This window comes from Saimiri boliviensis, chromosome 11, assembly GCF_048565385.1.
Source record: "Saimiri boliviensis isolate mSaiBol1 chromosome 11, mSaiBol1.pri, whole genome shotgun sequence".
Lineage (NCBI taxonomy): Eukaryota > Metazoa > Chordata > Mammalia > Primates > Cebidae > Saimiri > Saimiri boliviensis.
The window spans coordinates 93,026,238-93,039,405 of NC_133459.1; the positions used below are offsets into that span (position 1 = coordinate 93,026,238).

Below are 13,168 nucleotides of genomic sequence, written 5' to 3' on the forward strand. Positions count from 1 at the left end.
TATGCGAACTGTCAGTTTCAAGTAAGTTTTCTACGCATATCAGCATCACTGCCCAGGCCTGGGACTACCTCTGGGATTATGCATTGATATCTGTGGTATGTTAGCTATGAAAAAGGAAAATGATCCGGTGTGAAAAGAGTCAGTGTACTCTACACCAAGGTCCTTTATCATATCTTTATTTTGCCATTTGTCCTTCATCATGTCAGATATTAATGAATATGTATATTTATATATCAATAGCAAGCATTTATTGAGCTCTTACCATGATGACCTTCACTTTACAGAGGAAACAAAGACATAAAAGGTAAGAAACTTGCCTATGATGGCTCGCTGCTTTTTTCATAGGAACAATATTGTTTCTTTGATTAAAAAACCTCAGAACACTGTATTACTTGTATTATCAAGTATAAACTCCCAGCCAAACATTACATATACAAAATCACATGCTTTTTATCCCACCATAATACTTCAGTATAAAATTTTCCTCATCAAGACTTCCTTATAATGGTTTATTCTTCCCGTATTTGATGTACCACATCATGATCTGACACGCAAATTTTATATATGGGATTAAAGTTATGATAAAGTCATTCCCTATATTCTAATATTTTGGTTTCATATCTTCATTTTTTAATAAAATGAAATATTGCAGATAAAATTTAAGTCTTATTTGTTCTTTTCTTCAGATCTATTTCCTTCCCACCTTCTCTAGAAGCAGCTACAATTACAAATTTGGGGAGGAGCTTCCAGTATGGTTTTTATGCTTATTATTACAGATATATGCATCTTTAAACAATATGTAGCATTTCCATATGCACTTGTAAAATTTACATAAATGTCAGTGTACTTCATGTTTTCGGCAACTTGCTTTTTTCATCCCACATAGTTTTTTGATAGCCACCTACACTGTAGTTGTAGATTTTTAAGTTCTCTGCAACATATTAATTGTCCTGTGATTACAATGAACTTGAAAATGAAGCTTATTCCAAAAATCTGTAATTACTCCCTGTGTGACAGGGAGGAAAAACTCTTGCCTGAAGAACTTTCTGCCACCTTTGATTTGAAGAGTAGGGTGAGTTGTCTTTCAATGTGAGCTGCAGTTCTGAGGTAAAAAGCATCTGGTCAGGGCTGGGATAGTATGTGCTGACTGGGTGAGGGAATGAGGCGTAGTTTTAAAATACTGTTGTGCCTAGAGCATATGCTACTTAAAATCTCATTCTTCCCTCCCAGCAAGATCCTGTCCCGCTGGTGTCGATGGCTGTATTCCTCTACTCTGGAAAAAAACACAGCTAGAGTAGACAAACATCTCTTTGGCATTTGTCTGATCCATCGTTAAAGATTTAGGTCTGAACCTTCCCTCTGTAGTCGGTGAACATTTGTTGAACACCAACAGTGAAGTATTCACAGGAAATGCAGCTGCTTGCAATAGCATTTCCATCTAAGAAAGAGCCTTGCTATGTTTTTCTCTCTGTCTTTTATTAAAGGTCCACACACGTTCCTGTTGGGGAGGATCAAGTCCAGCACATGGAGCTAGTTCAGGATCTAGCACAAAGTTTCAACAAGAAGTATGGGGAGTTCTTTCCAGTGCCCAAGTCCATTCTAAGTAAGTAACAAACTTACAATTGTTACATCAGGGTATATTCTAAAGAGAGGATTGGACAGTAGACAGGCTTGGAACTTTCTTGGGACTAAGCTCAACGTTCCTGTAGACAGGCTTCTGGATCTGTAGCTAGAGTCCTCATTGTTTTCTGCAGTGTAGGACTAATAAGTAGACCAGGTTGGATTAGTGAAAAAGATGCTGGATTATTGAAAAGGATAACTAAAAATATTTTTAAAGTATGGAAGAGACCAAAAAACTAAAGTAATGGTATTTATAAAGCAGTATATAACTTAAAAAGTATAAATAGATGCTTCTTGACTTACATAATCAGGTTACACCCCGATAAAGCCATTGTAAGTTGAAACCACTGTTAATCAAAAATGCATTTAACACATCTAACCTACTGAACATTACAGCTTAGCCTAGCCCACCTTCAGTGTGCTCAAAACACTTACATTAGTCCATAGTTGGGCAGAGTCATCTAACATAAAGCCTGTTTTATAATAAAATACTGAATGTCTCATGTAATTTATTGAATACCATATGGGAAGTGAAAAACAGAATGGTTTTATGGGTATTTCAAGTACAATTTCTACCGAATGGATATCACTTTTGTACCATTGTAAAGTTGAAAAATCATAATTCAAACCATTGCAAGTTGGGAACTGTCTGTATATACATACATACATACATATATATACACACATATGTATACTGTCTATATTCATACATATGTGTGTATATACATACATACTTTTGTGTGTATATATGCATGTATATACATATATACATATATACACACATATGTATACATACAAAGGGAAATTGTTAATATACATACATATATATGTGTGTATACATATATAGATACACGTACATATATATATGTACACACACACACACAAAGGGGAATTGATAATATACATACATATGTGTGTGTGTTTACATATATAGATCCATATACATATATATATGTACACACACACACAAAGGGGATTAATAATATAGATACATATACATATATATATGTACACACACACACACAAAGGGGATTAATAATATACATACATATATGTGTGTTTACATATATAGATACACATACATATATATATGTACACACACACAAAGGGGAACTGATAATATACATACATAGATGTGTGTGTGTTTACATATATAGGTACACATATATATATGTACACACACAAAGCGAATTGATAATATATATACATATATGTGTGTGTTTACATATATAGATACACACACATATATGTACACACACGCAAAGGGGAACTGATAATATACATACATATATGTGTGTGTGTTTACATATATAGATACACATACATATATATGTATACACACAAAGGGGAATTGATAATATACATACATACATATGTATGTGTATGTTTACATATGTAGATATACATATATATGTATACACACACACACACACAGGGGAATTGATAATTATTGCACTCTGTTTTCTTAAATGAGCAACTGAGATTGAACATATGATCTACCAACTGAATCTGAAAAGTCAGCTTTAGCTTTTGAGGCTATGCTAGTTTGGAGTCTTTTTGAGGAAAGAAGCTGTAAATCCCTGTCAGCATTTTGTAGCAATGTGAACTTGTGGCAGGGGCAAAGATCAGTGAACCTAACCACTGTCCATCTTTATTAAGCTGAAAACATTGCAAAGAAGTATATGTGCTTAGTATCCATTCAGAAACAAAAGGCAAGTATAAATGTCTAAGTTAGTCCAGCAGTTCACACAAATAAATATAAGGTACTCCTTGCATTGAAATCAACCTTATTTTAGGCAATAAGTAATAGTTTAATGTTTTGGCTTTATTTTATCTATTTCAATTTTTTGTGCATCTGTACTAGCCATAAATAGGTAATTAATAACACTATTAAGCACAGCTTAACATCTTGATTCTATCAGAGCAATAAACAAGTCACTTCTCTCTTACATGTATGTGTGTGTGTGTGTGAGAGAGAGAGAGAGAGAGTGTGTGTGTGTGTGTGTGTTGGTATGTACCTATATAATCCTGGGTAAAGAAATGGAAGGACTACCACAAATTGTTAAAATTAGGGGATAGGAAAGGCAGGGGCTGTGGGTGGGAATGATTAAGTATCAGGGAAGAGCAGAGAGGAAAGAGAGAGGAAGAGGGAAGAAATAAACAGTCCTTCCTAAAAAGGTGCACACAGCAAAAACCGTATGACTTCATTTGTGCAAGACTATACATTTTATGCAGATATATGCATTAAAAGATGCCCCAAAATATCAACAGAATATTAACATTTACAATCACATCTTTTCAGATTATCTTTACTTTTATGCTTGAATTTTTCACAACGAGTATTTGCTGTTTGTATAAAGAGATGAAAATAATAGTCGTTGGATATTGTTGGCATTTTTAAGGTCTAGAGGGTGACATTCCTGGTGATTTGTTTGTTTTGTTTTTGTTTTGGTTGTGTGTGTGTGTGTGTGTGTGTGTGCGTGCGCGTTGGTGTCTTTAACCTAGCATCCATGAAGAAGGTAAAATCCCTCCGTGATCCTTCTGCCAAAATGTCAAAATCGGACCCTGACAGACTGGCCACCGTGGGAATAGCAGACAGCCCGGAGGAGATCGTGCGGAAGTTCCGCAAGGCCGTGACGGACTGCACCTCGGAGGTGACCTACGAGCCGGCCGGCCGCCCGGGCGTGTCCAACCTGGTGGCGGTGCACGCGGCGGTGACGGGGCTCCCCGTGCAGGAGGTGGTGCGCCGCAGCGCGGGCATGGACACCGCCCGCTACAAGCTGGCCGTGGCGGACGCCGTCATCGAGAAGTTTGCCCCGATTAAGCGTGAAATTGAAAAACTGAAGCTGGACAAGGACCATTTAGAGAAGGTTTTACAAGCTGGATCTGCAAAAGCCAAAGAATTAGCATACCCTGTGTGCCAGGAGGTGAAGAAATTGGTGGGTTTCCTCTAGGGGGTCTCAGCGAAATCACAGAAAGGCTTTTGTGCCTTGCATTCCATACATTCTGGAAACAGCAGCTTTCCTCACCAGCAGAAAGTGACTGTTTGGGGACATTTAATTTGGCATAGCTGATTATTGGCTTCATTTGATGAATATTACTTTGTACCTTTGAAACACGACAGTGTTCCAGATCCCGTCAACAACATGCTGTGAATAACAACAACAAAAATTAAAGCAGCCATAGCTGTCTGAATCCCTAATTATTGAGGCACACTCCTTGGCCTACACAAATGTGATTGAGGTAAGGAGTCATTTGGGAAATGGAGTACATTTGTGCCTCTCTCTGGAGTACTTACTGCAACAGATGCACACTTACCTACTTCATCCCTTTTATAAAGCAATATTTAGAGGTCTTAGAAGAATTCTTGAGATGCCATTTGATGAGATGCCAATTTGTATTCAGATCTCATAAAAACAAGTCCATTCTTATAATTTGTTTGTCACTGAGAATGGTGCCTGATTTAATGTATTTAAGCTACTTAACTTGCTTTCCAAGAGATGACACCAACTGTTCCAGCAATAACTTGTTTTTTAATTTAGAGATATGGGTTATGATCTTATAAGGAGGTTGCATTATTTCAACTTGATTTATTTATTGTATAAGAGCCCAAGTCCTTGAATTATATTCTTAATAAGTATTTTCTTGCATTCATTTCACTTTAGTCTCACTAATCCCCAGTGAATTAAGAGACTTACTGCCATTTTATACATGACGAAGGTGAGACTCAGAGAATCCAATTAGCTTGTACAGTATCACTCCGTAAAAGAAGCAAATGTGAGAGTAAAATCCTTACACCTTATTCTTAAAAATAGTGCTTGTTTCATGCATACAAAAAAAAAAAAATGCTGAAAGGCAGGACTTTTTAGATTCTAAACGTTCTGATTTTGAACGTGGGTATTGGAATGACTGATGATGTTTATTATCAGTAATTCAGCCAATAGACGCCGACTTAAAATCAGATTCAGCCAACCGTGGTCACATTTACCCATCAAAATCCCTCAGGCAGGTCCCAAGTTCTCCTGCCTATCCTTACTGCAGACACTTTGAAATAGGTTCTGCCAGACTACAATACTAGTCAAGACTGACAAATCAGATATTCCCAATGACTGGCAGCTTCTCATCTTGCCTCTTCCTCAGTTAAGTAATGTCACCCTATTTTTTCTGAGAAGTGTCTGTTCATATCCTTTGCCCACTTTTTGACGGGGTTTTGTTTTTTTCTTTTAAATTTAAGTTCTCTGTAGATTCTGGACACTAGCCCATTGTCAGATGGATTGCAAAAATTTTCTCCCATTCTGTAGGTGACCTGGAGGTATCACTCTTGTGACAGTTTATTTTGCTGTGAAGGTGCTCTTTAGTTTAATTAGATCCCATTTGTCTATTATGGGTTTTGTTGCCATTGCTTTTGGTGAAGTCTTTGCCCATGCTTATGTCCTGAATGGTATTGCCTAGGTTTTCTTCTATGGTTTTTATGGTTTTAGGCCTTATGCTTAAGTCTTTAATCCATCTTGAATTAATTTTTATATAAGGTGTAAGGAAGGGGTCCAGTTTCAGCTTTCTGCATATGGCTAGCCAGTTTTCCCAACACCATTTATTAAGTAATCTTTTCCCCTTTGCTTGTTTTTGTCAGGTTTCTCAAAGATCAGGTAGTTATAGATCTGTGACGTTATTTCTGAGGACTCTGTTCTCTTCCATTGGTCTATATTATCTGTTTGGGTACCAGTACCATGCTGTTTTTTTATGCAGTCAACAAACGTGATAAAAAGCTCATCATCATTGGCCATTAGAAAAATGCAAATCAAAACCACAATGAGATACCTCTTATGCCACTTATAATGGCAATCATTAGAAAGTTAGGAAACAATGGATGCTGGAGAGGATATGGAGAAATAGGAACACTTTTACACTGTCGGTAGGAGTGTCAATTAGTTCAGTCATTGTGAAAAGCAGATTTCTCGAGGATCTAGAACTAGAAGTACCATTTGACCCAGCAATCTCATTACTGGGTATATACCCAAAGGATTATAAGTCATTCTACTATAAAGACACATGCACACGTATGTTTACTGTGGCACTGTTCACAATAGCCAAGACTTGGAACCAACCCAAATGCCCATCAATGATAGACTGGATAAAGAAAATGTGGCACATATACACATTGGAATACTATGCAGCCATAAAAAAGGATGAGTTCATGTCCGTTGTGTCAATTTGCTGAGAATGATGGTTTCCAGATGCATGCATGTCCCTACAAAGGACACAAACTCATTGCTTTTTATGGCTGCATAGTATTCCATGGTGTATTTGTGCCACATGTTCCTTGTCCAGTCTATCATCGATGGACATTTGAGTTGATTCCAGGTCTACCACAGTGCAATCAAATTAGATCTCGGGATTAAGAAACTAACCCATAGCCAAACAACTTCATGGAAACTGGACATTTGGCTCTTGAATGTTGACTGGATAAACAATGAAGTGAAGACAGAAATAAAGATGTTCTTCAAAATCAATGAGAACAAAGACACAATGTACCAGAATCTCTGGGACACATTTAAAGCAGTATCTAGAGGGAAATTTATAGCAATAAATGCCCACGTGAGAAGCAAGAAAAGATCTAAAATTGACACCCTATCATCAAATTTGAAAGAGCTAGAGGAGCAAGATAAAAAAAAAAAAAACTCAAAAGCTAGCAGAAGACAAGAAATAACTAAGAGCAGAACTAAAGGAGATAGAGACACAAAAAAACCCTTCAAAAAATTAATAAATCCAGGAGCTGGTTTTTTGAAAGGATCAAGAAAATAGACCCCTGGCCAGATTAATAAAAAAGAAAAAGGAGAAGAATCAAATAGATGCAATAAAAAACAATAAAGGGGATATCACCAAAGATTCCACAGAAATACAGACTACTATCAGAGATTACTACAAACAACTCTGTGCACACAAACCAGTAGAACTGGAAGAAATGGATACATTACTGTACGCTTGCACCCTCCCAAGCCTAAACCAGGAAGCAGTCAAAACCGTGAGTAGACCAATAACAAGGTCTGAAGTTGAGGCAGCAATTAATAGCTTACCAACCAAAAAAAACCCAGGTCCAGATGGGTTCACAGCCGAAATCTACCAGACGTACAAAGAGGAGTTGGTACCGTTCCTTCTGAAACCATCCCAAACAATCCAAAATGAGAGAATCCTTCCCAAATCATTTTATGAGACCAACATCATTCTGATACCAAAACCTGGCAGAGACTCAACAAGAAAAGAAAACTTCAGGCCAATATTCATGATGAACATAGATGCAAAAATCTTCAATAAAGTACTGGCAAACCGACTGCAACAGCACATTAAAAGGTTTATCCATCACAGTCAAATAGGCTTCATCCTGGGGATGCAAGGCTGGTTCAACATATGCAAGTCTGTAAATGTAATCCACCACATAAACAGAACCAAAGACAAAAACCACATGATTATCTCAGTAGATGCAGAGAAGGCCTTTGACAAAATTCAACATCCCTTTATGCTAAAAACTCTCAATAAACTAGGTATTGATGAAATGTATCTCAAAAAATAATAAAAGCTACTTACAACAAACCAACAGCCAGTATCATACTGAATGGGCAAAAACTGGAAGCATTCTCTTTGAAATCTGTCACTAAACAAGGATGCCCTCTGTCACCACTCCTATTCAGTATAGTATTGGAAGTTCTAGCCAGAGCAGTCAGGCAAGAAAAAGAAAGTGTATTCAGTTAGGAAAGGAGGAAGTCAAATTGTCTCTATTTGCAGACGACATGACTGTATATTTAGAAGACCCCATTGCCTCAGCCCAAAATCTCCTAAAACTGATAAGCAACTTCAGCAAAGTCTTAGGCTACAAAAGCAATGTGCAGAAATCACAAGCATTCCTATAGACCAATAACAGACTTAAAGAGAGCCAAATCAAGAACGAACTGCCATTCACAATTGCTACAAAGAGAATAAAATACCTAGGAATACAACAAACAAGGAACGTAAAGGACCTCTTCAAGGAGAACTACAAACCACTGCTCAAGGAAATAAGAGAGGACACAAACAGATGGAGAAACATTCCATGCTCATGGTTAGGAAGAATCAATATTGTGAAAATGGCCTTACTGCCCAAAGTAATTTATAGATTCAAGGCTATCCTCATCAAGCTACCTATGACCCTTTTCACAGAACTGAAAAAAACCACCTTAAACTTCATATGGAACCAAAAGAGAGCCCTCATAGCCAAGACAATTCTAAGCAAAAAGAACAAAGCTGGAGGCATCATGCTACCTGACTTCAAACTATATTACAAGGCTACAGTATTCAAAACAACATGGTACTGGTACCAAAACAGACATATAGACCAATGGAACAGAGCGGAGGCCTTTGAGGCAAAGCCACACATCTACAACCATCTGATCTTTGACAAATCTGACAAAAACTAGCAATGGGGAAAGGATTCCCTGTTTAATAAATGATGTTGGGAAAAATGGCTAGCCATGTGCAGAAAGCAGAAACTGGACCCCTTCCTGACACCTTACACTAAAATTAGCTCCAGATGGATTAAAGACTTAAACATAAGACCTAACACCATAAAAACCCTAGAAGAAAACCTAGGCAAAACCATTCAGGACATAGGCGTAGGCAAGGACTTCATGACCAAAACACCAAAAGCATTGGCAACAAAAGCCAAAATAGACAAATGGGACCTAATTAAATGCCACAGCTTCTGCACGGCAAAAGAAACAGTCAGTAGAGTGAATCGGCCACCGACAGAATGGGAAAAAATTTTTGTAATCTACCCATCTGACAAAGGGCTGATATCCAGAATCTACAAAGAACTAAAACAGATTTACAAGAAAAAAAGAAACCCATTAAAAAGTGGGTGAAGAACATGAACAGACACTTTTCAAAGACATTTACGAGGCCAACAAAGGTATGAAAACATGCTCATCATCACTGGTCATTAGAGAATTGCAAATTAAAACCACATTGAGATACCATCTCATGCCAGTTAGAATGGAGATCATTAAAACATCTGGAGACAACAGATGCTGGAGAGGATGTAGAGAAATAGGGACACTTTTACACTGTTGGTGGGAGCATAAATTAGTTCAATCATTGTGGAAGACAGTGTGGCGTTTCCTCAAGGACCTGGAAATAGAAATTTCATTTCACCCAGCAATCCCATTACTGCTTATATATCCAAAGGATTATAAATCATTCTATGATAAAGACACATACACACATATGTTCATTGTGACACTGTTTACAATAGCAAGCTAGACCTGGAGTCAACCTCTGTCTAGTCAGGCCCTCAATTGATTGGATGTCAGCCCACTTTGATGAGGGCGTATCTTCTTTATTGAGACTACTGATTCAAAGGCCAATCTCTTGCAGAAACACTCTGACACACACACCCAGAGTAATGCTTTACCAGCCATCTGGATAGCCCTTAACCCAGCCAAGTTGACACATAAAATTATCCATCACACCCAGTGACTTCAGGAAGTTGATAAAAGAGCCAAGGCTGGAATCTAGATCTATTTTCACGTTCCTTCCACTTATCATTTATAGGCCCTTCAGAGTCTTTCTAGTCGAGATGAAAAATGGGGGGAGAAACCTGATTTTTATTTTCCCTGTATGTTTTGTGAAGAGTTGAAATGGTGAAACATATTTCAGATGGTAAGAATAATGGTAATGTAGCTTGGTGCTCTGAAACCTTGCTTCAAACCCACTTGGACAACTGGTCACTCAACACAGTGGGGGTGTTTTGCCCTTTGTAGGTGCCTCATAAACATTTATCAAAAGTATGTGTCAGAAAATGGGCTAGAGATTTCTAATAAAGTGTGATTTTTTTTTTTTTTTTTCAAAAACCCTCCTGATGTACACCATCAAGATGCTTACCATAAAACAGTAACACTCGTGAGTTCCCATTGTATATCAGGCACCATACCACATGTCTTACAACAGTCTTTTTCCAAGTGGGGTCCCCAGACCAGCAACATGAGCATCACCTGAGAACTTATTAGGAATGCAGATTCTCTGACTCTACCTCAGACCTAGTGAATAAAACACCTGGAGGATGAACCCAGTAATTGATGTCTTCACCTTCCAGGTGATACAGATGCATGCTGAACTTTGAGAACCATTGCCTTATTTGCCTTCTCTAATTTAATCTGCCAGTCAATAAAGTAGATACTGTTATCCCCCTCAGATTGCAAAAGTTGAAACCGAGGCATGGGAGGCTGAGCTATGTGCTCGATGTAGTTCTAAATGTAGCTTCTAAAGGAAGATTCAGGTTTCAAATTCAGGTCACCTAATCCAGAGTCCCAGTAGGCCACAGTGACCTGTATAATGTCTTTTTGTATGTACAGGGGCAATGTGCTTTAAGGCAACACTGTCTGATATGGTATGTGTCCATTTAGATTTTAAAAATTGCCTCCTTAGCAGCACTTTGAAGTACCCCATGGTTTCATGTGGTTAATGCCTGTCACAATGGATAAATACAGATGGAGAACATCTCTGTCATAGAACTGTCTGTGGATACTGCTGCTTCAGTATTTAGTTGACTGGTTTTGCTTGCAATAGGTCAAATACATAAAGTTCAGGACTCTTCCTGGAGAGTTCTTCAACTGGACAATTCATGAAGATAGTAAAAGGATTACTTGAGAATGACCATATAGTTTGCCAAACAATATTAAATAATAAGAGCTATTACAGTATGTATTATGTACTTGCCATCTACTGAGCACTTTGTAAGTGCATTTATGTTTAGTATCTTGTTTAAAGTTTTTATCAGCTCTATAAGATAGAAACTATTAATACCAGCTTTTAAAGTAACCTTCAGCAACTTGCCAAAAGTCACACGTTTATGTCTCTAGTTTCTCCTAATTAAGAACTAAGAAATCTCCCTGAACTATTGTGCTTAAGGGAGTAGTCTGCCACTTCTCATTGAGTCTAGAATCTTCTCCAAGTACTTGTGATACTCTCTTGTGTGTCCCATCATATTCTTAGCCCTCACTCTTCCTCCCTGCCTCCTTTCCTCCTCCCCTCTGCTTATTTTAATGCTGTTACAATTATTCCCTCAAACGTTCTTCATTGTACACAGAAGAGTCTTTAGTTTGCTTTCAAATGCAGCCTTTGATTTCTTTCAGTTCACCCTGTCAAGTGTCGTGTGCCCGTATTACTAGTTAAAGGAAATAACTCTGCATGTGACAATTCTTGGTCTCTTTCTCTTTAACACAAGGACTCTGTGTGTGTTCTCATTGACTGTGTGTCCTCGCTATGTGATCAGCATTCTTTTTTCAGTCTGTCAAACTGGAGGCGTCTTTTCAAATGCTTTGGCTGGGAAGAGTCAATCTCTCCCTCAGATTAAGCTGAAAACAAATTCCTATCACTAGCACTAACATTTTCGAACCCCTTTCAAACCACCCCCCTTAAGAAGAACAACCCGAAGGCTTTACTGTTAACCATTTTAAGACCTCATATGTTAACTCTTAACAGTTCTGTTATATTGGCCAGGCAGGGATTATCTTCTTTCTCTAGGAAGGAAACTGGGTTTCAGAGCTTTGGTGACTTTATCCTCAGATACGTAATTCAGCATTATGACAGATGTTTGTGTAGGCACTGAGGAAATGCAATATGACTACAGCTTAGAGGAGGACATGCAGAGATACCAAGTAGCAAATACTGTGTGCACGTGGGAATGAGTAATTCACAAGAATGTTCAAGGAAGGAATATGATCGATATGGGATAGGAGAAAGGGCTTTTCAATAAAAAGTCGGACACAGAAACATGAGAGCATTTAGGGAAAAGCAAATCTATACAATATGTGGATAAGATTAGAATGGAAATAGCATCTGAAATTATAATATTTTATTATTCTTTTTTACCAAAAAAAACACCTGGCAGTTCCGTGAGGATTCACCTGATATACTCAGTGAACAGGCATTTGTGGAGTGCCTGGTCTGCATGTACCATTCAAACACCAAGAATTAGAAATGACACACAGTCTCCACCCTCAGGCGCCTTGTCCACGTGGAGATGGACACTGGAGGCCAGTGAGAGATCGAACAGGAATTATGACCAACGTCTTCTGAGTCTTGTCCCTCTACTGTGCGTTTGCTGTGGCATTAGCTCTTCATAACTTGAAATGTGGTTTCTAGATGTTGCAATCACTTAGCAGTCTTTGAATAAATAAAATATTTAATATTTGATATAACCATGGTGGCTGTATGGAATGCAAACTCCTTTTTTAAAAGGCCCTCCTCACTTCTACTCACCTAAGCACATAGTGAAGCAGGCCTACGGTCGTGAAAATCAAACGATGTGACTTTATGTCAACTCTATTTGGGTTAAAATGGTCTGATTTTACAGATTTTCCTTTTTTTGAGTAATATATAAATATACAGGCTCTTCCTGGGAAAAAGTCACGTCCCATTTCATATCTGTAAATGTAGTGCGGAAGGAGTGCTGTGTGCTTGGCCTTTACCACCAGATCTCCCCACACCAGCCTGTTCTGTAGGGAAACCCATCGAGAGC

General features: G+C 38.0%; 1 protein-coding gene across 4 annotated transcripts in view; it reads left to right on the forward strand.

The window, feature by feature from the left end:
* Positions 1-12,848, forward strand: part of WARS2 (tryptophanyl tRNA synthetase 2, mitochondrial) — a 132,497-nt gene extending 119,649 nt beyond the window's left edge. For 2 of the 4 annotated variants that reach the window (XM_003933533.3, XM_010344073.3), the window contains exons 5-6: positions 1,485-1,603; positions 4,126-12,848. In XM_003933533.3, the coding sequence (XP_003933582.1) occupies positions 1,485-1,603; positions 4,126-4,574 (568 nt within the window). In that variant the 3' untranslated portion in view covers positions 4,575-12,848. The remainder of the gene's footprint in view (positions 1-1,484; positions 1,604-4,125) is intronic. The other 2 variants (XR_012512503.1, XM_039460872.2) reach the window with 2 other exon arrangements.
* The last annotated feature ends 320 nt before the right edge of the window (positions 12,849-13,168 follow it).